The sequence below is a fragment of the Bidens hawaiensis genome, unplaced genomic scaffold (assembly GCF_021521415.1).
Source record: "Bidens hawaiensis isolate Kalapana, Puna unplaced genomic scaffold, B.hawaiensis_p1.1 tig00010731_1, whole genome shotgun sequence".
Lineage (NCBI taxonomy): Eukaryota > Viridiplantae > Streptophyta > Magnoliopsida > Asterales > Asteraceae > Bidens > Bidens hawaiensis.
The window spans coordinates 651,093-669,362 of NW_027491821.1; the positions used below are offsets into that span (position 1 = coordinate 651,093).

General features: G+C 34.5%; 1 protein-coding gene and 1 pseudogene across 2 annotated transcripts; one reads left to right on the forward strand and one right to left on the reverse strand.

Moving 5' to 3' along the window:
• The first annotated feature begins 10,046 nt into the window (after window positions 1-10,046).
• LOC143536009 (small ribosomal subunit protein uS11x) lies at window positions 10,047-11,420 on the forward strand. Its single transcript, XM_077030099.1, has 5 exons — window positions 10,047-10,103; window positions 10,463-10,582; window positions 10,678-10,809; window positions 10,889-11,018; window positions 11,230-11,420. The coding sequence occupies exons 1-5, from the start codon at window positions 10,101-10,103 to the stop codon at window positions 11,295-11,297; spliced, it is 453 nt and encodes a 150-aa protein (XP_076886214.1). The 5' UTR covers window positions 10,047-10,100; the 3' UTR covers window positions 11,298-11,420.
• A 2,978-nt stretch (window positions 11,421-14,398) lies between these two features.
• LOC143536010 (synaptotagmin-2-like) lies at window positions 14,399-17,401 on the reverse strand (annotated as a pseudogene). Its single transcript, XR_013135814.1, has 11 exons — window positions 17,225-17,401; window positions 16,974-17,072; window positions 16,852-16,902; window positions 16,642-16,765; window positions 16,326-16,546; window positions 16,153-16,227; window positions 15,858-15,934; window positions 15,528-15,778; window positions 15,082-15,472; window positions 14,598-14,729; window positions 14,399-14,527 (listed from the first exon to the last, which is right to left on the reverse strand). The product of XR_013135814.1 is annotated as a synaptotagmin-2-like (transcript).
• Window positions 17,402-18,270: the final 869 nt, after the last annotated feature.

Sequence of the window (18,270 nt, forward strand, 5' to 3'; positions counted from 1 at the left end):
TGAATGTTATGTGTATGTGAAATGACAGTGTAAGGATGTATTTATATAATTGTATGAATGTATGATCGTACGAGTAAGAAGAGAATAAACTATAATAATATCTGCGAATGTAGGGAACATACCCTATCTGCGATAGTTGAGAACAAACCCTAATAATATCTGCGATTGTTGGGAACAGACCATAATAATATCTGCGAATGTAGGAAATAGACCCAAATAATATTTGCGAATATAGGGAACATACCCTAATAATATCTGCGAAGGTTATAGATCGAAATGCTCTTTAAAAAATATAAATAGTTATGTATGAATAAAAATATGAAAGAATGAATGAATGTATGTATAAAAGAAAGGTAAACATGTTAAGTATGTAATATGTGTCTTCAAATACGTATGTATATATAAGTATGTGAATGAAATGTATGTTGCCTGATTAACTAGAACTCAATCAGCTTAGCTGACTTTTAGCATGCACACAGATTAATAGGATAAGACAGTTGGCTTGAGGAGCACACATGGTCGAAGAATAAAGAAGATGCCATCTGAAGATTTGAAGGATATGTTTTATGATGTTTGAACTTTAAAGACATATTTGAGTTTTTATGTATGAATGTTTAATGTTTTAAGTATTCCATGAAAGTTTTATTTCACTATGATATTTAGAACTATGCTTATGAGTAAATCCATTGCCAAAGTAGGGCACCGAGACCGGGGCCTTACATATTACTTTTTGGTTGCTACAGATCCCAAATAACGAAATAGCTAGTGACAGTCCAACCTTTTAACATGTTTGCTTCCGTCGATCCATGACTAATTGTAGCGTAATTTAGACTACGGTCGCGGAAAAACATTTTTTTGACGAAAATCTCTTTTTTTGTTGTAAAACTAAACTTGAACACCACCACCACCTAAACAACACCACTTGAACACCAACTCTGATCACCACCTTAACACTACCACATGTGCCGACATACAACCAATATCTGAACACCAACACTGATGCTTTCCACCTTAAAAAGGAGACTTCCGGCTTAAATCGTTAATCCGTCGACCACCACATAGGGTTCTAGCGACCTCAACAATTCAGTTTTTTTACTGGGGGGGGGGGGGGTCTTAAGTGTCCAATCTTGGGTTTCAAAAAGAATTTCAACGATAATTTTGAGTTTTCCGGTAAAAAAAGAAGTTTTCCAGCTAAAAAAAATATTTTTCCGGCGACCAAAAACTAACGGAATTACGCTTCCGTTAGTCGTGGATCGTTGGAAGTGAACATGTTAAAATGTGAGACTGTCATAAGCTAATTTATTTTTATGTTTCGTTCGAGTACCGTATATTTATTTTTAAATATGTAAGTTTTAAAAAAAGTTTGTTTCCAATACCATATTTGTGTTTTTTATAATATGTTAATTATTTTTTATTATAAGTTACATGATGTAACTATTGTGTCTACATTGACATATTAATCTTTTTAATTATTATCGGTATCGTAACGAACTTAACCCATACCAACAGAATGCACGTTGATGCACCGCTATAATGCGACAAACACAAAACTTGTAATTACATATTAATTATTCTTGTTATATTAATATAGTTTCGTCTTATTTTATGTAAAATAAGTACATCGTATTGATTTTATCACAAGAAAATAAGTATAAAACTAAAGGATTTTCGTGTAGAGGTATTACAGAGTTAGGTAAGGCTTTGCCTCTAAATAAGGTGGAGTTCAAATCTCATTGATGACAAAAAACAAAATAAAAATATCGTTCCAAATGATCTTACAAAAATAAGTTATGCTACCAAAATATTTGTTGAATATTGTTTAACATGAGTCACTAATATTTAATTACACTGTATCAAATTCTTTAATCAATGTTTTTATTGTTTAATTGCAAGAAATTACACTCAAAATGTCCTATTCCCCTTTGATGTGATACGGATTTGATAAAATTTAAATATTTGATTGTTGGACTTTTCCGAAATCAAAATTTTAATTTATTAAAGCTTCAAATTTCATTAACACCTACATATGCAAAGGGATTCCCCTTAGTTTGTTTCCGCTTAGTTTGTGGATTTATATATTTCTAATTCATATATGTACATTTCATTTTCTTACTAAATTATTTTATGTCAAAAGAAATTATTTATCGAATTACATAAAAAGTAAAGTTATTTAAAGAAAAGTTATGTTCTATTTATGAAATTCGAATTCGATGTTTTGGCATTAGATCAAATTAGTTTTTTATATTGGTGTTGAACCATCGAACCGATTGGGGGTGAAACGCCACAACTTTTCATAATTGGTTATGGGTGGTTCGGGTGTAACCCGCTGCGATTACATCCTTATAAGAAACTCTACTCGGTAGCAACATAGTAGCTACCAAAGTTCTAAGATTCACTTGAATTACAAGACACTACCGCAACTCACTTGCTACTAAGATCACATGTTACCACTAAATTAAGTTGCTACTTCAGGTCAAAGATGTAAGCAGAATATAGCTACAACCTTTAGTAACGAAGTTGCAATCGAAGTAGGGACAACCTTTAGTAACGAAGTTGCAATCGAAGTAGGGACTTTGTACTTAAGTCCAATAACTCTCGAATATAAATTGTCATGCAACTGCTCCCATTTACACCGATGTGATATGCTCTTGAACTAAGGTAAGAAGATACCATCGTACTCCACATCCATGTGATGGGTCTTAGATGATAATCAATATTTACATTATAACACATCTACAAACTAAGTAAAATTGTATTTTAGTAATTTTTATGTAGTTAATAACTAGAGGCCAATATTAATACACTTTTATTAAATTCTAAGATTCATGGTTTTACACCCTTTAACATCAAAAAATATAGTTTTTAACTATTTAACTTGTAAGTAAATTTATTATTCTCTAATAAATTTCGTTTTTCGAGTGTTTTAAAAGAAACAATACGCGGTTCTGATTAACTTTTGTTTAAGACGTTCATATACAAGTTTTTATTAAAAACGTACTTGTATTCAAAATATAGTTTTTTTTTTTTGTATCATAAATTAAACCACCCATGTCGCTACCTTAACCGTGCATTGACGAACCAAATTCACACCAACAGTACCAATATATATACAATTGTCATAATTAATGGGAACGTTATTTGTGTTCCTATTAATGATCATCAATTGATATAAAATTCCACGACAACATGAAGATACATTTAGCGGTTATTTTTATTTATCAAGTAAGAAAATTTAACATTGGATAAAGGTAATCAAGATTTCATTGATTAGGTTCAGGGTAGGATAACCATGAAACTAGATTGTTTGATGTTGTTGCAAATCGGACAATTTGACATCTCGGCATCACACGCTAAACAAACACATAAGTGTTTGCATGGATAGTATACCATGATTGCTGGCGAAGTCTTGCATCTTTGGCATGTGATTAGCCGTGGTGGCAACCTTGTGGTGGGAGCTCGGTTTCTTGTATCATCGGAAGCCATTTGATAGAACCTCCTACGCATCTCTAGATCCATGTACTGTAAGTGGATCGTCATCGCCTCCACATAGTTCTGCACATCTTGTCTCTGTATCAATATCGGAAAACCCTAGAATAAAAAATATTGAAACATACAAACTCTAAGTGCACTATACAAAAATCATAAAAACTTTACGTGGATTGCAAGTAGATTATGCATCTCCTTGAACTCATGAGATACACCATCATATGCGGCTCGCACTTGTTGCACATTATTGTTATCAAAGGTGGTGTTAGATGGAGTAGAATTCGGTTGATTTGATGGCCCATTTGTTCCATTCATATTACCGTTTGCAATAGTAGAATCTTGGTTTACACCTATATTTGCACACACGTTAAATTTTAGTATACGCAAAAACGATATTAAAATGATACTATTGAAAGCTCAAACCTCCATTAATGTCGATGATTCCTTGTCTTCTTGTCATGGATGGCGTCATTACGCAAGTTAACAGAAAGAGAAATAGATATGTAAATGGCATTTTACAATACCACCGATGTGGTATAAAGGTATTATATAGAGGGTTGAGAAGGTATGGTAATTCACGGCAAAGTGCTGGTGAAGAAAACATGATAAACCATTAGACACATCACATGGTTCACGGTGTGAATATTCATGATGATCGTAGTACCATTTTAACCTTTTATTTATATTCTTTAATACTTTTATGCGGCTTTAACTATAGTAAATGAACATTTGTGACTTTACTTATAAAAAAGAACAAATACGTTACTGTTCACTTTATTAGAAACGTTTTTTTTTTCTTGTTACTATACGAAAACTAACAAATTACTTTTAGTTCAGTCAATGTATAATGGTTTTAAATAATCTCTACTATTAATTTTTGGTTGTTGCGGGTCCCAAATAACGAAATGGCCGGTGACAATCCAACCTTTTAACATGTTTGCTTCTGTCGATCCTTGACTAACTGTAATGTAACTTATTTAGACTACGGCCGCGGAAAAACATTTTATGCCGAAAATCTCCTTTTTTATTGTAAAACTAAATTTGAACACCACCACCACCACCTAAACAACACCACTTGAATACCAACTCTGACCACCACCTTAACACTACCACATGTCCTGACATGCAACCACCAATATAGCACGACCATTGACCACCACTATCATAACAGCACCATTGCAGACCACCAGTATCTGTTCACCAATATTGATGCTTTCCACCATAAAAAGGAGATTTCCAGCTGAAATCGTTAATCCGTCGACCACCACATAGGGTTCTAGCGACCTCATTAACGATTTCCGGTTGAAATCGTTAATCCGTCGACCACCACATAGGGTTCTAGCGACCTCAATAATTGAGTTTTTTTTTACTAAAATAGGGGGGTTCTTAAGGGCCTAATCTTGGGTTTCAAAAAGTTTTCCAGTTAAAAATGTTTTTTTCCGCGACCAAAAACTAACGGAGTTGCGCTTCCGTTAGTCATAGATTGCTGGAAGAGAACATGTTAAAAGGGAGGATTGTCATAAGCTAATTTATTTTTATGTTTTGTTCGAGTACCGTATAGTTTTTTTAAATATGTAAATTTTAAAAAAAGTTTTTTTTGTCAAGACCATATTTTTGTTTTTTATAATATGTTAATTATTTTTTAAGTTACACGGTGTAACTATTGTATCTTCATTGACAGATAATCTTTTTGTAATATGTGAGTTTCTAGCCCCATTTCCCTATTATGATTTCGGGGCTGTGTGTATATTCAATATGATTAGTTAATACACTTACCTTAAGTGGTAAGTGTATGGTATATGAATATGTATGAGGTTAAGAGTATGCATGAAAGTATATAATAATATGTATATGTAAAGAAACGTATGTATGATTGTATGGAAAGAAGGGACCAGACCCTAACAATATCTGAGACAGAATGAACCAGACCCTAATAATATTTGAGACAGAAGAGACCAAACCCTAATAGTATCTAAGACAGAAAAGACCATATCCTAATAATATCTGAGATGGTAAAGATAGTTATGCATGTAGTACGAAAGTATGAAGAATGTATGTATGCATGTACGAAAGAAAGGTAAACAGGTAAAGTATATAATATGTATCTTCGGATGGTATATGTAAGTAAGTGTATGAATGTATGTTGTTTGATTAACTAGAACTTCACTCAGCGTAGCTGAATTTTAGTATGCACGCAGATAAATTGGTTAAAGGAGATGGCTTGAGGAGCACGCATGGTTGAAGAATAAAGAAGCTGGCATCTGAAGATTTAAAGTTATATGTTTTATGATGTTTGAACTTTAAATACATGTTTAAGTTTTTTGTGTGAATGTTTGATGTTTGAGTATACCGCGAAAATTTTAATTCACTCTGATATCTGGAACTATGTTTTGAGTAAATCCAACGCCAAAGTAGGGCACCGGGGCTTACATAAAGGGAGGCTACAAATTGGGGGGGGGATAAGTGACATATTATGCTCAGTCAGCAAACGAGGAATTTTTTGTTTAAGGGGTGTAAGGCTATGTGTAGTGGAGAGGCTACAAAATGGGGAGTTTAAAGGCATCTTACTTTATTAAACAAATATTACTACGAATTAAAGTTTCGTGACATTTAGCGCCCATTCAGCAAAGGGTGGGTTTTGTTTTATGGGTGTAATGGTGTTATAGCCCCGTATACATATATCACACACACTGTAAGGCCCCATTACCGGTGCCTCACATTGGACGTTGGGTTTACTCATAAACACAGTTCTAAATATCAGAGTTAATTAAAACTTTTTACGGAATATAAAAACTTGCATTAAACATTCATAACATTTCATAACTTGTCTTAAACAAACGTTTTGTCTTTCATTTTAAACATCAATAAACATAAAACATCTTGAGTCTTCAGATGCCAGACTCTTATCACTCTGCCATGTGTCCCCGTTCAAGCCAGCTGTCTCATTCTACTCACCTGCGTGCATACTAAAAGACAGCTACGCTGAGTGAGTTCTACTTAATCATACATCATACAATACATATTCTTATCTTCCATTATGCATCCGAAAATACATAATAATTACTTTACTTTCATTACATAATTTTATACATACTTTCATTCTATATAATTACTGTCCATTCTATCTCAGATATTATTAGAGTCTGATCCCTCTGTCTTTGTCTATCTCAGATATTATTAGGGTCTGATCCATTTCTTGTCTATCTCAGATATTATTTGGGTCTGATCCATTTCTTGTCTATCTCGGATATTATTAGGGTCAGATCCCTTTCTTGTTTATCTCAGATATTATTAGGGTCTGATCCCTCTTTTCTTCTCTATCTTAGATATTATTAGGGTCTGATCCCTTTCTTCTCTATCTCAGATATTATTAGGGTCTGATCCCTTACTTCTTCATCTTCGTACATAATGTCTTTATATACCCGTAACATACATATACTTTCTTTAATCATTCATACATATTCATATGTTGTGTGTGTGTGTATATATCATACACATTCATCTTTCAAATACATACCTCCCTTGTCAACACCTGCAATATTCGAAGATCGTTCACGTACCGACAAGCTTTCAATCACGTTCATAACATAATATCTATCACATAAATCGTACATGGAATACACTTACCATTTAAGGTAAGTCTATTAACTATCACATCGAGTATGCACACAGCCCCGAAAACATAACAAGGAAATGGGGCTAGACACTCACCTAAATGCGGTTACGTTCACCGTTAATGGTAATCCCATTCTTTAGTTGTGCACGGCAAACTGTATAACAATTACGCGTATTAATTACTATAACTACCCATATCGTGTTTCTAGTTTAATTATTACCCACAACGAACGGGGGTCCGGGGGCAGCGCCCCTAGCAGCGGGGTTCTAGGGGCGGCAACCCCTAGCGGGGTCCAAGGGGCAGAGCCCCATTATTATATATATATATATATATATATATATATATATATATATATATATATATATATATATATATAACTATGAAATATGTTATATATATATAATGATGATGATGATGATAATAATAACAATAATTATTATTAATAATACTAATATAGTATAATACTAATAATAATAGTTAAAGAATAAAAATCTTAGTATTAATTTAAAGCGTTGTTGGTAAAAATAATAATAATAAATAATATTGAATGATACCATACTCGATGTTGGTTTGATTTCTAAATGAGTTCGCAAAATAAATATAGTTATATTATTGTTAATAATTAATGATAAAAAAAATATGATTTTGATGAGTACTAATAATATGATCTTTAATAATAATAATAACCACTTTAATATTAATAATAATGATAATAATAACAATAAAAGTAAAAATTGTTTTGTTAATGGTAATAATAACAATAGTAATAATATTAATAATAGTAATAATAATAACATACTAAATTTTGGTTCGGTTTCTAAACGACTTCACCATATTAAAGATCTATCAATAAATATGACATTTATAGTACTAATAATTAGAATTAATAATGATATACTTTTTTTATAAAGAGTTAGTAATATTAATATAATCTAGATAATAAATATGATGTTAACAAAATAAGAAGAAAATATAAATATTAACTTGATCAATTTGTTAACAAAAACAAACCGAAGTTGGTCACGAACGGAATCGAACTTGACTCGATTACTGATTACGGGTTAGATACCAAAACAAATAAAACTCTAATTCTCATTACCTATAAAAGATGTTTGGCCGAGAATAATTGCCGGAGCCGAGCAGGGGTCGTCGGAGATGAAGAACAGGGGTCACCGGAGCCAATTCCGGCCGCCGAAGGCGCGCCGGAAAACGAAATAGAAAGAGAAGAGAGAGCGAGAGAGAAAAGAGAAGCGGAGAGAGAGTATAGAGAGAGAGAGACGGAGCAAGCGAGAAAGAGAGAGATAGAGAGAGCAGAGAGTACGGGAGAGGGAGACCGGTTTTCCGGTCGCCGAAAAAACGACCGGAGAGGGAAAGGAGGCGGTTTTTTTTGGTGAGGGGATTACCGAGGAACCAAGAGGGAAAGAGGGTGGTGGTGTCGGGGTTACGGGGGAGAGGATGGCCGGAATCGCTGTCGCTGGACTCTCGCCGGAATCGCTGTCGCTGGACTCTCGCCGGAAAATCGCGGCTGCCGGAAAAACGGCAATGGGGAAGGGGTGGCAGCTGAGAATGTTTATGTTAGGGTTAGGGTTTTGTTATGTATATATGTATAACATATTTTCAAAAACACCCCCCTTGAGTTTCAATCAATTTTAAATACGAGTTTAAAGGTTCTAATAACCTGTAACGACTTTACGAAAAGCAGTTTGGATCTCTTATGTTTTTCTTAACAACACTATATTATAACAAACATCGATATATCTACGATCGAGGTCTATAACTCGAAATTCGTAATGCCCCTATCGAGTTCGAAATGCGGTATTGGGAATATCATCTTCGTTGACACGAAGTTGATGATAACGAAGTTGATGATAACCCGAACGAAGATCGATTTTCGGTAAGCAAGCGGTTACTTGAAGTTGATCGAAGAGATCATCGTTACGTGGTAAGAGATAACGATTCTTAATGATGAATTTGTTGAGTTCTCGGCAATCAATGCACATATGAAAGGTACCGTCCTTTTTCTTTACGAACAAAACATGTGCGCCCCACGGGGAAGAACTAGGTCAAATAAATCCCTTGTCTGAGAGTTCTTGGAGTTGTATCGAGAGTTCTTGCGTTTTTGAGGGTGCAAGACGGTAAGGAGATTTGGCTACGGGAGTTGCTCTGGGCACGAGATCATTACGAAATTCAACTTGACGAACGGGAGGACGACCGAAAACTTCATGAAAATCACGACCCTTCAGGATATCAAAAAGCTTCTTCTCTTTGGATTTCTTCTCGACTACTTGGGCTAAGAAAGCCATGTACTTCTTGCGCAAGTAACGAGGGCCTGAAAGCAAGACATAAAGTTAAGTCTAGATGGAGGCTTCTCTCCAAAAACCTTTAGGGTTAAACCAAACCCTTAGAAAAAGGAGTTCAGATAAATAAATCTCAAAACAAATAACTTCAACACGTTGTAAATAAGGCCAATCCATACCTATGATCTCATCATCAGAACTATTCATTTGCATGTGTATAAGGTTAATGAAAAATTTGTACCTGTTGAGGGTGAGACTGCAATTACGAATAACATAGTCAATGACAATCGAACTACCATTAGCTATTTCTACCATAAATGATTTAGCTAACTTAGTGGGAGAAAATGACAATCAAACTACCATCTTAATTCATTTTTTTCCTTCTTACATGTTTTACAAAAATGTAATTAGAATTACTCAAATTATATAAATATCAAAATAATTAAGACGAACCCAAGTTTAAAATTTAAGCTTTAGTTTCGAGCTAAGGTGAGTCAGCTCGGTGTGATATTCGAGTCGAGCTCGAGCTAGCCTTGTCTCGTTTCGTGTTGTATAACGTAGGCACCTAATTAGTATAACAGAGTTTGGGCCTGGCCCAAAAGGGTTGAGTGACATAAAATGTGCCCTAAAACACTAACCAAGCGTTCACTCACTCGTCACTTTGCACGCAAGAAGGCGAATTGAAAGCTTCTGCTACTACCATGGTAATTAATTAATTAATTAATTAGTACACCATCTCTATTTCTTATTGTCTGATTGTTTATCATCGATTTGAATTTTATCGATTGAGTGTACGTTTCGGTTTAACTATTATTTGTTTAATTCCATATGCGTTTATGTATTTGTTTTAAGTTGTTGTTAATTGATGATTTTGAACATATAAAAATTGAGGCTTTTGATTATTGTTTTATTTATTTAGTTTGCTGTTGGTTGGTTACATTAGAATCTTTGATGAAATTTGTTTGTTAAAAAAGTTTGTGAGAATAATGTTATTAACCTGGTGCATCGATGATATGTTTGTATTGGATTAATTCTTGATTAATAAGTTTTGCTATGTTGTTAGTCGAAGAGAAAGACGAGAGAGCCTAAGGAAGACAATGTGACCCTCGGACCCGCTACCCGTGAGGGTGAGCTTGTTTTCGGTGTCGCTCACATCTTTGCTTCCTTCAATGACACCTTCATTGTAAGTTACTTTAAACCTTTTTATTAATATTAATAATAATAATAATAATTCAAACTCATTTTGTTTTTAATTATTTACGTTTGTGTTATTTGCAGCATGTGACTGATCTCTCTGGAAGAGAAACGATGGTGAGAATAACAGGCGGGATGAAAGTGAAGGCTGACAGAGATGAATCTTCACCTTATGCTGCTATGCTTGCTGCACAAGACGTTACACAGCGTTGCAAGGTTACCTATTATATATTCATCTGCTGCACAAATACTTTTACAAGGGTGTTTATTGATATCATGTTTTGATTCATTTCAGGAGCTTGGCATTAATGCTCTTCACATCAAGTTGCGCGCTACTGGAGGTAACAAGACCAAGACACCTGGCCCCGGTGCTCAGTCAGCTCTCAGGGCTCTTGCTCGTTCTGGCATGAAAATTGGCCGCATAGGTATGTAAACGCACACACATATGTTTGTTTATGACTGACTCTGTATGTATGTGAAAACCTTGGTTTTCAACTGTGCGTGTATTGCGTGATGCACTAGTGAGACTGCATCTGATGCACTGTGAAAATGCACTTGTTGCAATTTACGCAGTTGAAAACGAAGGTGAAAAAACATATTTGATTAATGAGTTGAGTTGTTTTTTTGTTGTTGCAGAGGATGTTACACCAATTCCAACTGACAGCACCAGGCGAAAGAGTGGTAGAAGAGGAAGGAGGCTGTGATTTCATCATATCTGCTGCATTTTCAGATGCGGTTTTATGTTGGATCGAGGCTGTTTTTGGTTGCATGTTATCTGTTGGTTTTTTTATTGACCAGTTTTGTTTCTAGTTTGCTGAAAAAGGAGTGGTTGTTTTAAGTTTTTAACCAGTCAAAAAAATTGCATTGAAGTTTTGATTTGAATTTTAATGGTTTTGCTGGTGATCTTTAACAAGAAAATGAACTTATGGTGTTTTTTAAATTGCACTCTTGAATAAATACGTTAACATTTGTCATTGTTTTGAAGAAAACTTGTGTTTTTCTCTTGGTTCTTTGAAGAAATTGTGCTTGGGACTGCATCAACGGTTAAATACTTAAATTGTGGCATGAATCTTAATAGTTCTTGATTGGCTGCCAATGTAGCATGAGTTGAGCTATAGATTTCATAGAAAATTTTTGTTAGTTTGGGCATATTTTCTAAGTAGAAAGTTGTAGGTTGTTCGCGCACCAACTATGGCACCTCTATGCATGCAAGTCGAATATGCGATCATATAATATATAATTGTTTTAAGTTTTATTGTACTTCTTTTCGTCATTAACATATATAGATAACTGGTGATGACTTTTAACTAAACGTATACTCAATAATTAGGTGAGCAAACCCAAAATAGATAAGAAGCCTAGTTTCTAACATATAACCAACAATGATGCCTCCTTAGGGCAGCTCCAATGGAGCCTATTTTTCAAGAGCTATGATGGATCGGCTCCGGATGAGCCTAATTTCACCTTTGAGCATGTAGGCACCATCTTGGCCTTATCATGCTTCTTAGGGTCCTCTATTGTGTGACATGTTGATATTTGATAGGAATCATATTCTAGTTCTAGTCTAAATTGTCATTTGTCTATTGTTAGAGGGGGTCAAGTGCAATTTACTTTTTTATAGATAAGTGTCAATATAGCATAGGGAGATGGGAGAAGAATATTAGTGAGGTCATTTGGCTCTTTGCTGGGCATTGAGAAGGCCATGGCCCTGGGCCACTTGGTGGTTAGTTATCGAGTTTGTATCATCTTCTTCGTATCGATTTCAATTCCAATATATTATGCTTTTCTCAATTTCAGTTGAATTGTTAGTAATCAGAATCGAACCCTAACACATTGACATGTCACTTTATGTCGGTGTATGGTCATTATTCATGATAGTGGAGCTTCAAGGCAATATGTTTCTTGAAATCTTGAATTTATTTGATGGCTATCCCAGCTAACCCAAGGGGAAAAAGCGACCCCAGACGCCCATGATCGCAAACAACACGAGGTAGCCCAAGCCCACCATTTTCTGTTCTGGGAAAACCTGTCACCCAAAAGCCCACTCTGGTGAAATTTGGTTGGGATCGAATTCGAAGGTGAGATCATGCGATATTCAGGCCAAATATTCATTTCTCCTCCCTTGCCGATTGAGCTAAAGCTCAGTTATTTAGAAAATTGCTTTTTGTTTCAATTTTATGACTTATTACAATATTTAGTTATAGACGTATAGTTCACTATACCGGTTCACTTATAGCAAATACTCTCACTTCTTGTCTTCTCTCTTCAATTGTTTGGCAATGGTGCAAGGTGGATCCGATATTTGCTTTCATGATCAGACATTTTGAGCTTCACTTAGCGGTTCGAAAGGGAGATCAATTCAAAGAGATTTTTTATTGCATTATGATCATCTCTTGTTGGTGCCATTATTGGAAAGAATTTGGACAAAGTCAAGTCTCTTGATAACCATGTTTCAAAAAGAGCTTGGTCACTTTGACCAATTAGTGTAATTTTGTTTTGTTTATCTTGGGTAATTTTAAAAAAAATCAAATATTGATCTTTTGAGCCAAAATAATATCCAAAAAAATTAAACAACATTGCAAACAAGAGAATATGGTATTCAATTACTCGGTTTTAGAATACCCGGTTCTATACCCGACTCGAACCCGATGCATTGGGTATGGTTTTTAGAGACAATACCCGGACCCGAACCCGCCCCGGTTATTACCAATACCCGATTTTCCAATACCCGGTCATACCGGAACCCAGTTCCATGCCCGGAACAGGGTATTATAAAAACCCGATTTGTGCACCTCTAATATAACATTGTTGCAAAAAACCCGACTAGGCACCGATTAATCGCTAGTCTCCAATTTACTGATTAATTTTGAGGTATTCGGCTATTTAATCGGTCAACAGTCAAATCTGGCTAAAAATCGGCGGTTTCCGGCGAGATTCTGAACAAAACCAACGGTTTACGGCGAGATTCGAGCAAAAACTAGCTTCTAATGAGATTCCAACCAAATTCTGGCCAGAATATGTTTGTGTATGTATATAACTGCAAATTACATATTAAAATATGTGCATGTATATATAAAACTGGAAAAATATACATTAAAGTCTGATCCGATTAATCCCGTTTAATCGCTAGTCCCCACCCCACCGCCAACTACCGACTAGTGATAAAGTTATATTCAATTTGTACTTAATTGTATCTTTTGTTCAGAGTGTGCTTACATAACTCTCTACTCACTAATACACTACGTATAACTGTATAAGTGATTTATGTTGTTCGACCAGTGGTTCCAGTCGAACCTTGCACCAAACCGAGGAGGCCATTTTAGATGCCGAGTTCGGTTTAGGTGCTTCTAGTTGTACTTGAAGACCGAACCACTTGATTACTTGTTCGTAACTGAATTTACCATCAATATAGTTTTTAAATTAGTATGAACGGTTGACATCTCGTCTCAAGAAAGCTGATTCAGGTGGTGGGTGTATTTCCAAACGTTGTTAAAAAAAATACATTTAAATGACCAAGAAGCTTACATATGCAAAAGTCTCGTGGATATTATATATTTAGGACCATAAGTTTATATTAGTTCCTGTTAGTCGTTTGTAATTTGACTATACTAACATAATCTGTACTACGTACGTAACGTACGTTTGAGGGTACAATCATTTGCTGACTAAAAGATTCATAGTTAACACAAATCATCCGAACGCTTTACGTGCATTTTTTTGGTTAAAGATTTTATAAAACAACTCAAATATTATTTAAACAAACTCCATTGATGAATGCAACAATCTGGCTACCATGAGTTCAAATCTAGGCAGTTCTCCAATGCAGCTCCACTTGAAGCTTGCCATTCTTTGAATCAATAAGATGGTATTTCTCGTTGATTCGTTTATTCTCCACGACATCCGCCAAGTTTATATCAATATAACCCAAAAATTCCTAACAAAAGCAAAGACAACATTAAACAAAACTTAAATATCTTGTTATGAAATTTAAGGATCCATTGTACCTTTGGATGAATGAGTCCCATCCTTTTGGAAGTACTAACGACTTCCAAATGCAGTTTCTCGTTAGTCGGTGGCTCATCTAACGTAAATGAGAACTCTTCTTCCCATCTTGGATCGCGATTCTTCTTCATTGGCTACAAAATTTCCACACGTATGCGATTTAATTAAGTAGTAATGTTACAATTTTTTTTAAATGAGTTATATCTAAAAAACATGATGATATATGAGGGTTTTTTTAATTTATTTTAAGATAGCAAATTCTATGTCTTGTAGTTATGAATACTGAAGACATCAAACAGTGTTCCCGATTTTTGTTTTATAGCAGCTGAACTGCTAGAGTTGCTATCTGGCATAGAGACTACACCTAGATAGTTGGTGTTCCAACTATAAGGTGAAGTCGCCACCACAGATAACAACTTCAACCACCACAGGACAAAAGTTGCTATCCATTAAACAGATTGCATATATATATATATATATACAAACCTTGGTTCTTCTTTCTTCCCCGTGGAAATGCATACGAACGGATGGATTCGTGTGATGTTTCCCTTCAAGATCTTCGCCTTCATGGATTATAACGACAAGCAAGCCTCCGCCTTCAGGAGTTCCTACAGGAGCCTTTTGTGTTGCACTCACTTCTTCAGCATCAGTTGGCATGTGATCTTCACCAAACGGTTTGTAAATCAATATAAGCACGATTTGGCCACGTGACTTATCGTTTTGTGTGTCGTTCGGGTCCATGTTCTTCAAGAGATCAAGAGAGTCTTCGGCTCTTCAGGAGTAAGATCTTTTAATGGCACTACATTCATGCCCATTTTGTCATGCTTTCCTACCTACATTACAAACATAAATCAAGCCTTTGATTTTTCAAGTCAAACTGGTCAACCTTTTGACTATAAACTATCGTCCGCGTTTCTGTTACTCATGAAAACATACCGATTCCCAATCGTAAACCATGATTTCTAGAGCTTTAACTTCAGGATCTTTCACAACTAGATTGAACTCTTCATTCCATTCAGGATTCAAGTTCTTGTGTTTGACAGTTGTTTTCTTGGATGGAAGCTTTTCGTCGGTTAGTTGCAGTTTTGCATATGGATCAGAAGCACCCAAAAGATCTTTCTTTTTAAGCTTCACCGCCTTTATCACTTTCACAGTCAACATTCCAACGGGTCGTTTCATAGCTCTGCCATTCCGAAATATATACATCATTATTATGCATCTCATCACACAAACGAAAACATATAGCGGTAGATCATACTTACTTTGCAGGATCCAATATCGCTACCTCAAGTACTTTTGGCCATAAATACATATTTGCAACCTGATCTTTGATTAACTCCTGACGAAATAGAAAATACAAAAGTCAGCCAAGACCAATCTTGATGATGGAAATTAAAAAATAATAATAAAAATAAAATAAATCTTGATAAAAGTTAAAAAATTTCTTGATTCTTGAATATCTTTAACAAAAATCCAATCTTTTAATCTTCGATTGATGCTAGATTGGTGTTTTTGAAGAACCTAAATTAAAAAAAGGCTGAAAATAAAATACAAAACCTGCACAAATCCATACAAGCCTGGAATCGACATGAGATCCGCCCCGCCTAATTTTAATCCAAAATCAACATGAGGCTGTTAAAACAAGCATACGTTACCGAAGGTTTTAACTTCAAAATATTAAAGTTGCATACAATATTTAGTATCTTAATTAAAAAAGATTGCTACTTCACCTTTTCCATAAGCGAAACCAGAATTTTACAAAAACAAGGGAAGGTTGGCATCAACGGCTTTAGAGTAATCCTTGGAGCAGCAAACACTTGCAAATCAACCACTTGAACCGTCAGTCTCAACCCGAACGCCTTGATACCCACAAGAATGTTAGAATTTGCAGCCCATTTGAATGATGGTTCCATAATCATCTCCTTTTCATCAGTAGTATACACTTTCATTCCTGTAAGAAACTAACATCTCATAATCTAGCAACATAATAATAATAAAAACTACACCAATAAGATTACTATGGTTCAAGATTTATACAAGTTTAACCTTGAAAAGTAGGCGGTAGGGTGCCCAATGTAAGCGAATCGAATTCGACTTCATCAATTTTGTACTGAGGAGTTTGTTCTTTGATCATAGGTTCGGTTGTCGCGAGTATGGTTTTACAAATTGCCTAAAAACATTGCAAACATTCATTTAAAGTTTTAAACCGTTACCCAAATGTTAAAGAATGAAAACAAGACACGAAATATAAATCACCTTGTCTAAGTAAGGCCACATTAGTTCAATAAACTTGTTAAGCCAATCAACCTATTCATAAACCAAAGTTATAATCAAATGTTAGCATATAAACAACTTACTTAACAATAAACAAGACATACGCGATCATGGTCAGGATTTTTCACCCAAACGGGTATCTCCGGGAACATTCGTTGCAAGGTAGGCTCATCTTGTTCGACCAAGGGCTTTACTTCAGGAGTCTTGATTGATGCAAAACAAATAAATATAACCATATATTAAGTTATGAATTAAACCTCAAAGCTCACTATCCACACTCATATTGGATCAAGAAACAACACGTATACATATCGATTTAGAACGTAAAGTGAGTAAATATTAATAAGAAGTTAACCTCAACATCAGATGATTGGATGAACATGAAGAGAAAATAACCAATGACAAGTCCAAGTACAATTCCAATACCAAAACCAAAAGCCCCTAAAATGGTGCTTATAACACCCATCTTCACACTTGTATCAGATCAAACACAATTTGTCTCTATATATAATCCCAACAAATATGTGTAAGATTAATATGATCTAAATTGCATATATAAAAAAAATCAAAATTTGTGATTCAAGAATTGTATAATATGTTAATAAATATATATGTATATATATTGTTGCAGGGATCAAGAGATAATCATCATCAAACAAGAATTTTTTTTTTAAAGAAAACGGAAAGAATAAAGGAGCCAAGGTAGAAGAAGATGAAACTGCCAACACCAAAAGGGAAAATTGAAGAAAGCCAAGCGATATTTATTGTGGTCCTTTGATAATTGTAACATTAATTAAAACTATAATAATTTGTACATGCGATACTAGTACGAGGAAAATGGGATTTCATCGTGCATTGGATCCAAACTCATCGGGTTTGGTTTGTGTTTTAATGTTCTTAGATAACGGTTTTTTTATTTGGAGGTTTTTACGAAATTATATTAACGTTACTTTGAAAAGTACTTATTATAAAGAAAAACACGGGAGTTGGCCTTTGGTGAGGTTTTTTAGTCAGTGACTCATCTGGAGGATTCGTTGAATATTAAAAAAATTGTCATTAAAGAAAATGGAAGAAATTGTGCAAGTTAAAAATTTGTTACCAGAGATTAGGAAATATGTTCTTGGAAGTTTACCAAACTCATTGGTACTTTTTTCGAACTGAAAATAACATAATTAAAATTTAAATTATTAAAAAAAATACTCAACATTAAAAAAAACAATAACTAATATTTTTTGAAGTTTATTAATTTGATCGATGAGGTGGAGATACCGACTATGCAGAGTTATTTATAAAGACTATTTTTAATGTTTTTGTTGATTATTTCGTTTCATAATTATCTCGTTTTTAGTTTGTTTTTTTTTAAATATAAATTGCGTTGTTTGGATTTTTGTTTAATCAGTT